The 17,477-nt window shown below is 36.5% G+C and overlaps 1 protein-coding gene across 1 annotated transcript; it reads right to left on the bottom strand.

Moving 5' to 3' along the window:
- Positions 1–4,389: 4,389 nt before the first annotated feature.
- Positions 4,390–4,752, bottom strand: LOC114749204 (uncharacterized mitochondrial protein AtMg00810-like). The gene has a single exon (XM_028937699.1). The coding sequence runs from the start codon at positions 4,750–4,752 to the stop codon at positions 4,390–4,392; it is 363 nt and encodes a 120-aa protein (XP_028793532.1).
- Between the last annotated feature and the right edge of the window lie 12,725 nt (positions 4,753–17,477).

Here is a 17,477-nt window from a genome sequence, read left to right as displayed (position 1 = left end):
TGGTAGAGGATCCAGGCTATGAGGAAAAATCAGGATAGGGACATAACCGTCATTCTTGAAAAGATCAGTCAAGAAAGGGCAGTATTGGAAATAATGTCCAAAATTCCTGAAAATTCCCAAAAAGTCATGAAAAATAGAAAGGAGGGTATAGAATAATGTTTGAGGCTTAGAAGATGAATATGAGATTAAAAATAATTTATCAAGAAATTATTTGTAATTATTGGAATTTTTGGTTAATTAAGGAAAATTAGCCAATTTCCATTATTTAAAATATATAGAGGCCTCAAAAATTCAAGGAAAAATATGGATAAATTATGTGACATATTATCCTAATTTATAAAATTATTTCCCACCTTTGGATGTGCAGAGGTTAGCTTAAAGGATATTTATTACCGAATTATTATCGGTAGAATAGTGATTTTTGACAGAATAAAATTTAGAAAATTATAGAGGGAGATAAAACTTGAGAAAAATCATGGATTACCCTTGGAATGAGGGGAATTTAATGAGGTGTTGAAATCAAAATTTTGTGACAGTAAATTGGACAGGATTATTGGAAAATCGGACCGGAAATACACAAATAATCAGTGGATTGCACTGGTTATTGGATGAGTCATATTTTTTCCAATATTAAGAGCAATAATTCGGCCAAAATTAGAAGGGGAGGACAAAGTTGGAATTTTCCACATTGTTCAAGGGCATAAAGGGAAATAAGAGACAAAACAATAAAATAATATTTATTTTCCACATGAAAATCACATGGTGATTAGGTGTCCCTACATGTGTCACTTTCTTATGGTGTGTGCCCTAAGATTTGTCCATGTGTAAAGTAGAAAAAAATGGACGGCCGAGATCGCATCTTTTTCCCGAAGGGCATTTTCGGCATTTTGAAATATCAAAGCCTATAAATACCCCCCCTTCCATGAAGAATTCGGCCAAGGTGGTTTTGTTGGGAGAGAATTTTGTGTTCTTGAGTTCTAGGAGAGAGAAAGGAAGAAAGAAGAGAGAGAAAGAGAGACAGCAAGCTTAGACACCTCTAATCGCCGATTAAGCGCTAATTAAGGTATGTTTATCTCCCTAAGTGTTAATTATTTTTAGTTGATTATTTATTTGAGGAAGATTAGGATTAATTACCTTGATTAATTATGGTTTAGTGATAGCTAAGATTAATCATGTTATTTGATTAAGGATTAGTAAGTGATTAAGGTTAGCTACCCTAATTAATTTGTGATTAGTTATGCTAATTGAAGGATGTTTAATTATGATTAGTCATGTTGATTAAGGATTTATTAAAGCTTAATCATATTGATTAGAGAATGATTAATGGTTAATCATGTTGATTAGAGAATGATTAATGGTTAATCCATAAGGGATTAGTGACTTAATCTTAGAGGATTATGACTATGTGACTTGAGGACCTTAATTAAATATTGGATTAAGGATTAAGGGTTAATGATTAACCAAGAAAGCATGATTAATCATGGATTAAGGAAGAATTCCAAGACCTTAATTGAGGATTAAGGCTTGGTCAAACCAAGGTCAAAGGTTTAGGAAAGGTATACAGAAATTATAAATTGAAAGGCACAAGGGTAGCATTATGTTGAGAAGGAATGGTATACTGGATATGGAATTTACCATACCCTTACTGTATGGTTGATAGGCAATTCTCTGGATACCTAGGAGGATCTCAAGCAAGGGAACAAGGAGGAAACGATAAGCGTGGAATTGAGGTAGCGTGAACTGCAATTATTTTGTTGATCTGTATTTGATGTATCTGCTATGTGTGTTTATGTGCCATGAGAATGTTTATGTACAGATGATGTGAACTCCTTGCAATGTATGCCTTGGCTCTTGCATGATTGAGTTTTGACCAGAATGATTATATGTTCCATGATATGATGACATGGATACAGAATGATTATGGCATGGCATAAAGACTAGAAATGTTATTATACTGCATGTAGCATGACATCTTATGCATGTTGACTTGATGGTTGTATGTTCAATGCTACTGGGATTTCTATGAAATCTCATTCCTCCTATAACATGATATCCTAGGTGCCACAACTGCCAAGAAGAAAGGAAAGGAAATAGTCATGGCTTGAAGAAGTTATGAATTATATAATGTATTATACGGTTTTGAACCTTTCTCTTTCAAGCCATGTAAGCATACTATGTTCATAAATACACGATATGATACCCTTTTTGGAATGTATATTAATGATAGAATAGCTTTACATGTGATTATGGTATGATTATAGTGAAAAACGAAATGCTGTTAGAATTAGTGAAAAAGGGGGATAAAAATGGTCTAGATTTGACCAAACTTTGACCAACGAAGACCCTAGTCAAATGGTTGACTTTATCCCTGAAATTTGGCATGCAAATAGATCTTATTTTTCCCTTTAAAATGAATGGTAAAGCGTCACAATCGGAGCTCTGGGTAAGAAGTTATGCTTTTCCGAAGTTAGGCAAAAATCCTGGAAAATAGAAAAATGACCAAATGAACAGTACTTTTCGAAATTGAAAACGAATGCGTTTCTGATTAAAACGGAACCTGAGGTCATTTTTCCTTGATAGATGATGTTAAGAGCTTCGAGTGAGACTTGGAACGACCTCGTTTCGATTTTTTTAGAATTAGTTATGATTTTCCAAAGTTATGCCAAGTTTAAGGTTACAGTGAATAGTAATGCGGGAAAAGGAATTTTCAAATTCAGGTTCTTCAACCCGGTAACCTTAGATTGCGCTTCCGAATGTCTTAACTTGGCACAATATAAGGTCATAAACGTAAGGTGTTACATCATTCTCATCTCGTAGTGCGCGCAAACTATGTAATGCATCAATATTCATAAACTATAAAAGAGAGGGTTTAGAAATGCTCATTTGAATTCGGCAGGTTGATAAATTGATCCATCAAGTCCATTGTCGGGCATAATGCTCATTCATATTGGCATTGGTGATTATGCTTAGAAGGTTGATGCCAATAATCTTTCTATCTTCAATCACTTTCTCTTTTCCCCATATCCTGATTGCGCATTAAATTATCAATCCTCAAATTTGATAATTTATCCTTGCAGTCCAGTGAGGAGTTTCTTTCATAGCACAAATTCTCCTGTTATGAATTCAACAACTTCTTCCAAGGAGAATAGTTAGTACAATCAAATATCAAATGTATACATAATCCTTTCCATAAATTGTTTTTCGAATTGGATCATGAAAGGAAAATGTGAAAGCAACTCATCATCAAAACTAATCAATTGACAGTGAATGCATATGAGTATACTATTTTGACGAAGGAGATGAGCTTATAAGATACATGTGAATGTGAAGTTCCCCTTTAATCAGAAAATGATGGGATGGAGACTAAGGATGATTGAATAAGAATAGTAGAAACACAATCCATAATTATAGATCACGTTATCGAAAAAGCAATTGATCAAATATGTTATGAATAATTTTTTTTTTTTTGCAGTGAGAAGTCATACCTGTCTAAGTTGATCGATCATGTGATCGATTAACAGTTATTCGATCAATTAATCAATAATTCTTACCAAATTGAGTGATGTGTCTCAAATCCTTGTTGCTCTTGATCGATGTGTTGATTGATAATTGACTTATCGATCAGCTTATCGATAATTCTCCCTCCAATTTCATTCTTTTGCCTTATATACTTCATTTATCGATCAAGTGATCGATAAATTAACCTTTCCTTATAGCATGATTATCGATGTCTTCATCGATCATTCCATACTCTGTTCACCTCTGTTTTTTGACGTCAAAACAGAGCTTTCCTACACAACAAATTTCTATCCTCTTCGATGCTTAAGTCAGTCTTCTAATTATCAAAACATTAAATCGAAATACTCAAAATAAAGAAGTAATGCAGAATTTCTTACAGCTCATTGGGATTTACCATTTCCAATTCTCTTCTGAAGTATTTGGACTTCTGTTGGTCGAGAGGCTTTGTGAAAATGTCTGCTATTTGATATTCAGTAGGAATGAGTTGTACTTCTACATCTTTCTTTTGAACATGGTCCCGAATGAAGTGATATCGAACATCAATATTCTTGGTTCGGGTATGATTGACTGGATTCTTAAACAGGCTAATTGTGCTTGTGTTGTCACACAAGATTGGGATTTCCTTCAACTTGATTCACAAATCTTGTAATTATTGTTTTAACCATAAAATTTGAGCACAATAGCTGGTAATGGCAATGTATTCTGATTCTCTAGAAGATATGGCCACAGTGTTTTGTTTCTCACTAGACCACAAACAAGACAGCCTCCTAGGAATTGGCATTGTCTACTGGTGCTTTTTCTATCTATTTTGTATCCTCCGTGATCAGCATTTGAGTATCCTATTAGATATTCTGCGCCTTTCTTCGGATACTAGATTCCCAAACTTTGTGTACCGACAAGATATCTGAGGATTCTCTTGACGGCTTCTTCATATGATTGCTTGGGAGCTAAATGATCTCTGGCACACATTCCTACGCTAAACTGAATGTCTGGTCTGCTTGCTGTGAGGTAGAGTAGTGATCCAATCATCCCTCTATATTTAGTCAAGTTCACATCCTTGCCATTCTCGTCCACGTCCAATGATATAGTTGAGCTCATAGGTGTATTTGTACTCTTGGCTTGCTCCAAACCATATTTCTTTAGAAGTTCTCTAAGATACTTTGTTTGAGATATGAAGATCCCATTCTTCCTCTGTTTGATTTGCAACCCGAGGAAGAAATTCAATTCTCCCATATTGACATCTCCATCAAGAGAATTTTATCTTATAATTCTTTAGGATACCTACAACACAAATATTAGTTCTTCGGTACCCAACTTCTCTTAGGTCCACACCATGTTAGCTATAATGACTCTCATGCTCTTATATGGATTAAACCATATGATTTCTGAGCAAGGAAGGTATCAAAAGATTTTTATAACTAAAAGATCATCAATCATAAATTCTTTTGAAATCAGATTTGATCAGATCAACTTTATGAAAAACTAATAGCTTGCATGAAAACAGGTTAGCTATGAATGATCATGAATTTGAAAACGATGATTTATTCAAATCATGAGCGTTATGTAAAAATATGCACATGAAGCTAGAAGATAAATAATGCTTCCATTGAAATAAGGTTTTTAACGCACTTGTTTAAAATATGAATGTTGAAAACAAAGGTTTTTAAAAAACTTGTTAAAAGTAAATACTTTTGTTTTAAAAAAAATGTGGAAGTCAACAAATTGAGGGAAAATATCATATAGCTTCAATTTGTAAGATCAGATCGGATAACATGTCAAATGACAATATTAACACATTAAAGAGTTTTTCTGAGAGTAAAAGTCATATGGATAAGATGTTACCCGAAAGGCTTTTCACGATGGAGGTTCAAAGACTTTGCTCACACTCAAATACTGGATTTTTGAATAATGAAGTACATTAACTCATTAGTCCAGATGACTAGTAGGTTAAATAGATTCTAGAAGCTATACGAGTCATTCCATTGAAATGGTTAATCACATAATCGTGCTTGGAATAACTCAGTTAATAAGGATAAACACATTAAGCATAAGGTTTTGCCGTATTGGAATCTTTTTGTAAGGATAGACTTGAAACTCATATGGATGGTTAACTTGTTAGACGAAGGTCTAACTTGTTGAAGAATAGAATTTGGGAGTTCAAGTATAGGATAGCACATTAAAATCAAGAATTAACACATTAGAGATGGAGAAAACTCTGTTAGAAGGATTTGAAGCATTTCTGACTTTTAGCACTCAAAATATTAACTTCCAATTTTAAAAATCATTTGAATGCAAAACGAAAATAAATATCTTTGAAATCATTTGTATGCACTTTCACAATAAGTTTTTAAAAAAAATTTGGATTGTGCATTTGAAAATACAAACACAGATAATTATGCACAATTTTATTTTCGGTCCATTTAGCAATCAGAAAATAACTTGAAGATCATAAAAGATTGATTGCTAATGGAATGCAACAAGGAACAAGCATTCATTACCCAAATATGAATTTCATATCAGCACAGTAAAGGGTAAAGATTAGATATCACCATATTTTCTCTTGTCCTTGTGGCAGCTTGCTTGATTTTGATGCATTAGCATTGATTTTTCTTCTTTCCACGTTCAGCACCAAAAACCATACCAGATCAACTTTCTCAAGATTTGTTCATCAATTCCTTTGTGGTCACAATCTTGAGGAAAGGCTTTCTCCCTTCTTTCTTAGGTACTTGGAGGATTGCTTTTGCATACCCAATGCACCTTTTTGTGAGGTTAAGACTTTTGATTCCTTGCTTTAGATGCTTGCAATATTCTCTCATAAAATGTAGACTCAAGAAGTCTTCTGCTTAATGCTTGAGAGATCCTCCGTTTCTTGTTCTCCTCAAGGTAATCGAATTTTACACTGTGGTAGTCCATCCTTGAGGCGCAATGTACTCCTTTGGCTTGTATCCATTGCTTCCTATGATTGGACTTTGTAATTCCAGCAATGGGTGCTCTAAGAGTTCTCATATTGATCATGTGAGTAGCTCTCTTAGGCACTTTCTTCTTCTTTAGGCCAATATGTCCGTTCTTAGAAATATCCTGCAAAATTAAAATACTAGAAGGACATTTTGGTACCCATTTTGCTTTGGGTCCTTGAGTGTTAGCGTTGGACTTTACTTGTCCTTTGGGAACCCAAACACATTTATTTCTCACATTAGGATTTCTTCTAAAATAGCATGCGTGAGAAATATGACCTGATTTACCACAATAATTGCAAATAACAGAATGATATCCATTATGAGATTTTATGCAAATATTGCGTTGGTCAAAAGAATGCAATCTTAAATGATTTCTCTTTGTAAGTTCTTTCTTCCCAATAAATTTTCTAGCATGATTAAAAATATTTTTACTTTTGAAAATAGAATCAAGGACTGGTTGAACAACAGTTTTATGCAAACTTTCAAAATCATTTTTCATAAGTAGTGTAGGAGAAGAATTGGAGCCATTTACCTTAAGTGCATCTTGAGCTCCAAATAATGATTCATCATATTCGTCCATATTGAGCTCTTCTTGATGCTCATCTTCCTCTTGTTCTTTTGTGTTGACAGCCTTATGGAAGTATTGTGTGATTTCACCTTCTTCGATCTCGACTTCTATTTGTTCACTGAGAGTGGATGATTGTGTATCCTCTTCTTGATCAGTCTCAAATGAACTGCCATCATATTTAGCTTCAACACAAGTGTTAGAAGTATAACAAGAGTCAAGAGTATCCAAAATATCCTTGGCAGTAGAGCAAAATCTAATTTTCTCATAATCAGTTTCAGTTAAAGCACTATACAGAATTTTCATTGCTCGAATGTTTAAAGAAAACATTTTCTTTTCTTTTTCGGTCCAATCATTTCTTCGTTTAATAACAAAATCATTTGTTAAAACATATCTCATATCAAAATCAATAGTTCTCAAAAATCGTATCATACGAGCTTTCCAAAACCAAAAATCAATATCTTTGAGAAATGGTGGAATTGTATAATCAAAACCTTCAAAGTCAGCCATGATCCTTGCACTTGAGATCGTTAGATCCTTTAAACAAGTGACCTGCTCTGATACCAAATGTAAGAATGGCTGAACACCCAAGAGGGGGGTGAATTGGGTGTTAATTAAAATTAAAAACCTTTTCACAATGTAATGAAATTCATAAGAAATTCTGAGTATAAAAACAATGAATCGACATAAGCATAATCACAGTAGTAAAATGGTTTAGCTGGAAATATAAAAAGGTAAGGGAAGAGAAGATGCAAACTGTGATTTATCCTGGTTTGGTCCTCACTGACCTACGTCCAGTCCCCAGGCTCCCCCTGAGATTTTCAATCAACTATCTCCCTCAAGTTTAACACGGGTACTTGAGAACCACTACAACCACAAGTTTGATTCAGGCACTTGTGACGCTACTTACAACTCTTAGACTAACCAGTCTATTCAGCGGCAACCTCACACCGAGGTAAATACTCCCCCTTACTCACCGTAAGGATACAATCTAATAATGATAATGAAGATTGAATATTTATTCTCTCAAAGAAGTGATAGATGAATCTTAAGCACGTTTTGGGAAACTCTCCTCTCTATCTTACGGATACATATGTTTTCGTCTATGGAGCACAGAGACAGGGAGTTTTCTTTCGGAGCTCTAAATGAGAATATGTTGATTCGGCATTTTAGCATTTGATGTTGTAAGCTCAAACTCTTTTCCTCTCTTTTTGTCTTGAATGCTCTTCTATTTATGGATGATGTTGGGTACTTGACCGTTGAGCATTTTCTTCCTGTTTGGCTTAAAGAATATGACCGTTGAAACTAGCCGTTGGAAGCTCCTAATGAAAGTCGATTCTTCACATCATAAATTTGTTGTGACTCTTTACCTGAAATAATCTTCCTCAAATCAAGTGATAAGTATCTGATAATTTTAGAAACAATAAATTGGAAAACATGGAATCAATCATCAGATCTTCAGATATTCAGAAAGTAAGATAAACTTACTTAATCGATGCCTTGATTGATAATCCTTTGATCGATCATATTATCGATTAATTATATGAAGAAAAGATATAGCAGATATATGCAATTATCGAATAGGTTATGGATCATGTGATGATCGAAGAAATGATCGATAAATGATGAAGCATGAATATAGTGACCAAAAAATGATTTATGCAAGAATAAACCTTTTCACGTTACGTTTGCCTTCGTATCCTTTTAATAGAGAGTTATGTGTAAAAAGAAGGCTGAGAAAAGCTTGAAGATAAAAAGATAAAAGATTTCGAAATCATCGTGAAATGCTGTTATGAAATGAATTTGTACAGTGATCGAACAAGTGATCGAATACTTGTTGATCGAACAGATTATCGATAATCCAAGTGTTACAGAAATGAAACTTTAGTCATTGATGATCGAACAAATTATCGATAAATGGATGATGGATAAGGTTATCGATAAACAATGAGTAAGAATATATTCAGCGAAAAACACAGACTATGTGGATTAATCGAACAGGTGATCGATAAAAGGTTGATCAATAATATTATCGATAAAAAGATCTATTCTTGTAAAACCAAAAAGCTGATTTATCGATCACGTTATGTGAAAACAAGGTAAACATGAAGTGCGGTGATCGATCATATTATCGATAATAAGATTATCGATCCAGTGATCGAAGAATCATGGTTTAAAAGCGATGTGCTAATTATCGATCAGGTGATCGATAAGCTACTAAAATAATTATTTGCATGTAGAGCTATGAAGCAATGTTCGATTATATTATCGATAAATGACTGATTGATAAGGTGATCGATAGATGGAGACTAAAGCAAGACATAGAATGGGTAGACCGCATTACCATTTATCTGTCTTCTCATCGATAATCTATTTATCGATCATGTTATCGATAAATGCCTATTTATCCATAACGTTAACCTTGTTTATCGATCAAGTGATCGATAAATACATTTATCCATAACGTTATCCGAAAACCATTTATCCAATAGGTTATAAAATCTCAATAATGCATATGAAGATAAAAGAGAAGAACTGAAGAGATAGTACCAGGAACTCGATAAAATGATTGAGTATGTAGTTGTTTGATCAGGCTCGAGTAACATCTGATAATGGCTTCTCATTTCTTCATTTCTTCTAGTGCTTTTACTCAATAACATGTTTGAGTAGTATGTTGCTCGAGAGCTTAATCAATCAATGTAGAACTTCTGGTCTTTGCCTCCATAAATTCGAATTCTGATTCAAGCAGAACGAAGGTCAACTTTGAGTGATCATAACTCTTCCAATTCAACTCCAAATTTTGCAAATGACCTATCCCCAGAAAGCTCTTTAAGTCTACTTTATAATGCAACAAGAATCGCCCCAAAATTCATTGTAGTTACAAAGTTATCTTCATCATAGTGACTGAAGGTCGGAATCAAGGCGTTAATCCTTACTGCAATGTTTCGAACCACATATCTCCCTCATATGAAACTCTTTGAAGTTGATTTTGGTGTCCATGAACCGTGTTCTGGCATAGGATAGAACGCTCTGCTTAAATTATTTGTTAGATAACGGGGTTAGTTAAGGAGGATTCAGTGAAATGGACCACCATAGAGACTGATAGCCCAGGATATTCAACAAAAGGGTCCAACATTTATCTAGAGCATTAGGCTAACCTTGTAGGGATTTCGATAGGACAATTACTGTACCTACTGGACCCGGTGACTTGATAGATCCTTATCAAGCCAGTGAAACCCCCGGCACTTACTGAGTGACCGGCTTAGGATCCATGGTCATGAGCAGTCAAAAGAGAAGTTAGAGTTTTTGGCTCAGCTAAGTGACTGGCTGAGGTTCCTAAGGCGTCACATCAGGAGGGATGTGGATGCAGACCTGAGAGTACACCTAGACTACCTCCAGGGTGTGAGAGAGCTGTATCAGGTCCATAGACCAGGCAACCCTTATCTAAAACCTTATGACTGGCCGAGTGAGATAGTAGAGGTCCTACCTAATACCCCTTTTTGGACCCATGAGATCACCCACTTGAACTACCTACTGGGAGACGATGTGGAGGACTGGATTCGAAGCCTTGAGGGCTTTGTTATTGTTCGCTTTCTGTAGATGTTAGGATTGTCTTATCACTAACATAGGATGTATTTTGGTATAGCTAACCCGAGTAGGTTAGGCTGATAGTGCTTGGTTGCTGAATATTTTGATTGTACTCTGGTTGTTTGATGCTCAAATGCTAATTGTTGTATGCCTATTTTGGTAAATGAGATCTAAGCATGATGCTTACTTCTTGTTTCTTTATTATTTTATCCGAGTAGTTAAATACGATGGTTAGAACTCAACGAAACCCTTCGCCAGAGAGATCCGCATATCAGGACACAAGGGTCCCTCCTGACCCACTGCAAATAATTATGGATCATCTCGAGCAATAGCAAAAGACCATCGAAGAGTTAAGGGCGGCACAGGCTCGCCAAGAACAAGAAAGGGATGCAGTGATAGCGGCAGCAGTAGCAGTGGCATTAGCAAACCTTGACAGAAGGCAGCCAGAGGAAGAAACCTCAACAGCGCAAGCAATAGAACCATTACCTAGGATGGCAATGCCAGCAATAGACCCTGACAGTATCCAGTAAGGGATGGCACGTTTTTGTAAACATAACCTGCCATCATTTGACGGAGTGTTTGATGTTCAAGTGGCAGAAGACTGGATTAGTCGATTGGAGAAGATTTTTAAAGTATTAGACTGCCCGACAGAGTGGAAAGCTTAGATGGCAATTTACAAGTTAGAGAAAGATGCTAACCGCTAGTGGAAGAATACTGAACTTATCCTAGATGCTTGGAACATGAGGGTGATATGGGAAGTGTTCCTGGAGCAATTCCATGAGAAATATTTTTCGAGGTTAGTCAGGGATGAAAGGGAAGTAGAATTCCTGACCCTGAAACAGAAGGATAATGAGCCATTTGATGAGTACTTAACTAAGTTTATCCATCTCTCCCACTATTCCAGTTACCTACATTACCGAGATGATGAGTGGTGGATGACAGAGAAGATGGTCAGAGGACTAAAGCAGTCCTTAAGAGAGATGATTGCTCCTAGGCAGTTCGAGCACTTCAATAAGGCAGTTAAGGCCTGCCGAATTACAGAGAATAGCCTGAATCATCCTCTGATGGTTAAGTCTACTCCCAAGTCAGAGAAGGGAGATCAAGATGGCACCTCCTCAAATGCCAATAGGAAGAGAAGGAGGCCATGGGACAATTGAAAGAATAAGAAAGGAGGCAAGCCCTCAAACAGCAAGGAATGTCCAACCTGCGGCAAGAGTCACAGTGATAGACCATGTATGGCCGGGCAAAATGTTTGCTATACTTGCGGCAAACCTGGACACTTCTCGAGAGAATGTCCACAGAATACGGAAAAGGCAAGGCCATGCGCCCAAGGACGAGTATTTGCTATCACACGGGAAGAAGCCCAGAAGTCACCAGAAATGATCTAAGGCATGATCATTATTAACAACTTCCCAGTGATTGCAATGTTTAATTAGGGTACTAGTCGTTCCTTTATTTTTATATGCCTGAGCTAAAAGACTTGACTTAGTTATGGATATGTTGTTGTATGATATCTATGTGTCCATGCCAACACATAATAGGATAATTACATCTGATGGGTGCTTAAACTATATGGTTGTTATGAGCACTGTTTACTGCCTTAAACTTAATATGTATGTCTTATATGAAATTGATGAGGTGATTGGATTGAATTGGTTGTGTCCCATAATTGCAAGGACAAAACCTTGATCCTACCCCTAAGAGAAATGGAGTAAAATTCAGAAGTTAAGTTAAACTTCATAACGGAAGCCCATACGGGCAATGGTACGATGAATGAAGCTATGTAAGACTAGCAAAGGCTAAGAGAAAAGTGTGTTTCGTCATGATAAACCAAGGGAATTAGTGGTGATGGATGAATACAGAGTGATTACCAAAGGAGGTGGTAACTTCCATCGCTGCGCACAAGGATTCTAGTCATAATGAACAAACACAATAATTCTTAGGTGTTAAGGTAGTATCTCAACGAGACGGAACGACTTTTAAAGGTCGCAAAGAGTAAGATAAGTAAAAGTCAAGAAGAAAGCAGTAGTCACTATTTAGAGTTACCAGATTCCCCCTCAAAAAGAAAAGTAATGATAAGAAGTTATACAAGACAGTTAGGGGTTGAGTGTACACGCTACTAGAAAGGTGGAAGTAGTAACCTAAGCTAGACAAACTCTTACAGCCTCGTTAGGGCTAGGGCACCATGATAGAGTAGCTATCTCAAGTCCTGGAATAGATGAATAGGAACTTGGAGATAGTGAAATCAAGATGGAGAGCCCTAGTGAAATGTCTTAAGGATTAAGAAGAAGAGGATGAGACAGATAGCTATGCAGGGAACTAGCTTAGAGGTTGGCATGTTCCCCTTAATGTTAAGAGATACTCAGTCGCTTAGGGTTTAGGTTGAGAGGCACCCTTTTTAGGGGATAAGATCTTGGCTTGGAGTTTTCCTAGAGTGGGTAGGAATTGGTCCTCCAGATTAGAATTTATGTTGCTCAAGATGGAGCAAGATACCCTATTCGAGCAGGAATGGGAAGCAGCCGAGGTAAGGCCAGTGGAGTTGACCTTACCCAATGGAAGTATGACTAGCCAAGGATGAAGCTAGGCTTAGATATATCTGAGCTTAGCAGAGTACTAGAGCAAGTAGAGAGAAGAAGAACCTCAAAAGTCCTCTCCCTATGACTTCCAGAAGCAGCTGCAAGTAGAAAGAGAGGCTCCCTTTGGTAGGGATAAGATGTCTGGATGGCACGCTACAGATATAGCAACCAGTAAGAGCTTGTACTTCTTGCATTGAAATGCTAGGCATTATGCATGTTAAAGTATGCTCATACTGAAAAGTAAGGTAGAGGAAAGAGAAGTTGCATAAGTCCTCTCTCTACACCATTCTAAAATAATAAGACATGGTAAGAGCAGCTGAAGGAATAAGAGAATTCCTAAGATAGATTGGCTTAGGCACCTAAAGAGACAAATAGGTGGCCTAGGAAATTGATGCAAGGCCCAAGGGAATGGTATTGGTTCTTGGAAATAGTTTTGGGGAATTATCAGTTAGGTGACCAACTGAGTGGAGGTAACTTTACTTGGTCCTATAGTCTATGTCCCCCAGGGATCGGTACCTCTTTGGGAAGATAAGGACTAGGGATGAGTTGAAGTTATGGAAGCCTCCTTCAGTTGTAAATCGATACTAAGAGAGTACCTATGACTTCCTTCGAGATAACCTTATCATTAGTTAGGCTGGGCTCAATTTCCTTCCGATTGATAGAGGAAAGCCAAAGTTAGAAGAATTAGAGCCGTAAGACTTGAACAAGAGACATTCAGGCTAGCTCCAAATACAGGAAGAACTCCATGCGATACAGAGACAGACTGAGTATTGATGGGCAAATCCTTAAGATGAGGCCAGAGACAAGAAGGTGAGCTAAAAAGACCCGACTAAAGATAGGTCAGGAAAGGGTCTAAGATAGCAAAGTGCCAGAGTTGAACCTATCAGAATCAGTGCCTCAGATTCCCGTCAGCACTGTTCAGTTAAGCGTGCGTGGGCAAGAGTAACCCAATGATAGGAAACCTCTGGAAAGTAATGTAAGAGGGTGCAAAAGCCAAAAGTGTCAGCCATTTTGGCAAGAATGCACTAAGTCTAGCAAAGAATGAAAGGTGAAGGTTAAGGAAGCGGTTATGCTATCGATTGTCCTAAGCAGTATGATTTCAGACTAAGACTCGAGATTTACTTGAAGTTTTAGGGGTCCTTATGAAAGAAATGGACACTACTCTCAGATTCAATATAACCTACTATCCTGAGACGGATGGGTAGACACAAAGAACAATATAGATGTTAAAAGATATGTTGTACGCATATGCGCTTATTTTCAGTGGTAACTCAGATGCGTACTTACCGTTAGCTGAAGTAGCATAAGATGGTAATTTCCACGCAAGTATCCAAATGGCACCATACAAAGCACTCTTTGGGAGAAAGTATAGCTCTCCCTTGTGCTAGATAGAACTCAATGAAAGAAATAAGTATGGTCCTAAGTTAGTGGATCAGACTTCCCAGTAGATCAAAGCTATTCAGCAAAGACTTCTAACGGCTTAAAGTAGACAGAAGAGTTATGCATATACAAGAAGGAGACCGTTAGAATTTGATGTTGGTGACCACATTTTCCTTAAAGTGTCGCCAACAACGGGAGTTGGTCGATCCCTAAAGACTAAGAAGCTCAATCCGAAGTATGTTGGACCATTTCAGATTTTATCCAAAGCTGGACTAGTGGCCTACAAATTGGCTCTTCCCCCAAAATTAAGTCAGATTCATGATGTTTTCCATCTCTCCCAACTAAAGAAGTACCATCTAGATCCAACACATGTCATAAGCTATGATGACATCGTGCTTCAAGATAACCTATCTTTTGAGGTTGGACTAGAACGAATCATTGATCAGAAGGTCAAGTAGCTGAGGAACAAGCAGTTTCCCCTGGTTAAAGTGGTCTGGAAGGGTCTTTCCTCTAAAGAAGCCATATGGGAGATGGAAACTAAGATGAAGGAAAAGTACCCAGAGCTTTTCCATTAAGGTATGCTTTAAATTTCGAGGACGAAATTTATTTGGGGGAAGAAATGTCACATCCAGCATTATGATAATTAGAAATAAGAAATATTCTCAAATTATTGAGGATTAAAATGATAAGGAGAAGTAGAAGAATTTTGGTGGAAAATAATTACAGTAATTTTCCAAGCCAATTATAGGAATTTGACTAATAAGGAAAAATTGGTCAAATGTAATTATGGAAAAATATTTCCAAGCCTTGGAAAATTAAGAAAAAATAAGGATAATATCCCTTGAGAGTTATATGGAATTATAAAGTTGGTTTTATGACCAAATTACCGTTAGAGGAATTATAAGAGAATTTAAAGGGGTGATTTAGGTAAATTAAGGGATTTTATTTGGAAAATTCTAAATAAACCTTTTTAGGAGGAATAAAATTCCAAGAAAATTCCTATGAGACCCCAAGGAATTATATGAGATTATGGAATTAAATGAAGACCCTCAAGTATCTAAGATTTTTCCAAATACTTGTGAAAAGTGGAAAAAATCCCTAAAGAGAAGGAAATTAATTTTCCTTTTTATTTAATTATTAGGAAATTAATTTTGAGAATTTTGAGGCAAAGAGGGCAATTTGGGAAGATAAAAATGAGCAGAATAAATTAAGGATCTGACAGAAAATAATTACAGAGGCCAAACTACTGTAATTGTAGAAAAGAAGTTAAACTCAGAGCCAAAGTATACTGATAAAGCAAGACTAGTGTCTTGCAAATCAAATGGATCATATTGAGCCATGTGTCAAGCTCTTGATGGAGAGGATTTGGACTTGCCAAGTGTCACTCCTCAAATAGAGAGGATTTTGACTTTGATAATTAATTTCTTTTGGATTGACGAGAGACTTTTGTCGTTCACCTTGGGGTTCTCAATCAAAAATAAATCCAAGCTATGCAGTATAGTGCAAACTCAGGTCGTTTCACTTTTGGGAGCCTTTATTAATTACCTAAGCTAGACTAAATGCCATGCAATGTAATGAAATGGGGTTTTGGGTTTTTAAGATTTAAATGAATGGTGCCTAAACTAAATGCAATGAAAACAAACCTAAGATACTATATTTTTGGTGTCTTAAGATAATAATGATGGAATGGAAATGAATGATAGGAAATCTTTTGAAAATGGTTTTGATGGCAATCATAGTTCACTTAAAATATTGGGAGTTTCACAAATCCATTAGGTTTTCTTAATAACAACCTTAATAACTCATTGAGTGCAAAGCTTACATTAATGAAATCATTAATGAAAACTTTGTTAAGCTTCCCTAATGTGTAATTTTGGAATGATCATGCAGTTGGCTCAATGTAACACACAATCAACTCAGTATCAAAACATCACCATGCAAGATAGGAGAGAATCATGAGAGTTACAAGAAGCATATATGCAACTACATATATTTAAGCACAAAATTCAACATCAATCAATCCAAATTACAAATGTTAATCATTAACCAATGATTATAGTAACAATCCTAAGTTCTTAACTAACAATTTACAACTCCTAGACCTAGAAAGCCATAAATCATAGCTAAAAATTGAAAACTGAAACTAAACTCCCCTTTGAAGTCTGGAAACTCATGCCACACCACCATTCTTCAAGAGGTGATAAACCCTAGCCCTCCATAGCTTCAAGAGAAACTCCAACCAAAGTGAATCTATTAACCATGGCAGCTGGGAGTGGAAGAAAATGAGATGAAATGAAGAAAAGGTGAAGGAAATGGATGAGGAAGAAGATGGAGGTGGAGAGGCAAGAGGATGGGAGAATAGAGGTGTTGGAGATGATAGAATGGAGTTCTCCCCTGAAAATAGGGTTTCTAAGGGTTTAAAGGGTCCATATGGGTTGGATCATATGATTAGAGGCTCCATTTTCGCGTTCTAATCCGGATCTGGTGTTGCTGATACGAGTCTTTCGCCGCGGTGAAGCATTCCCAAGAGGAGCTCCGCCTAATCTTGTGATTTTGCCGCGGCGAAGATGTAAGTTGGCCGCGGCGAGCTCTGCCCGAGAGATTACTGGTGAGATTTCAATTTGGCGCCGCAGCGAACTGTGTTAGTGCTGATACTCTAGTCTTGTGTTGTGTCATCCTTTGGTCTTTGATCTTGGCTCCAATTCTCAAGTGTCCTACAATAAAAAGTAACAATTTGAAGCATCAATTGTCCTAGAAATCAACTGAATACAATTAATAACTAATTATGACAATTTTAACCTCAAAAAGACACTAACTCAAAGCAAGGACTCTTAATCTAAATTAAGCACAGTTATCATCAAAAGGAGCCAAAATCTATGATAAATACCCTTA

The sequence above is a fragment of the Neltuma alba genome, unplaced genomic scaffold, assembly GCF_004799145.2.
Source record: "Neltuma alba isolate B1F8T4 unplaced genomic scaffold, ASM479914v2 tig00005979_pilon, whole genome shotgun sequence".
NCBI lineage: Eukaryota > Viridiplantae > Streptophyta > Magnoliopsida > Fabales > Fabaceae > Neltuma > Neltuma alba.
Note: the sequence above shows the minus strand (reverse complement) of the source record. Positions and strands in the feature narration are given on the sequence as shown.

Excerpts from the sequence above, each read along its gene's own strand:
- LOC114749204 (XM_028937699.1), bottom strand. The coding sequence starts at position 4,752 with ATGGGAGAATTGAATTTCTTCCTCGGGTTGCAAATCAAACAGAGGAAG.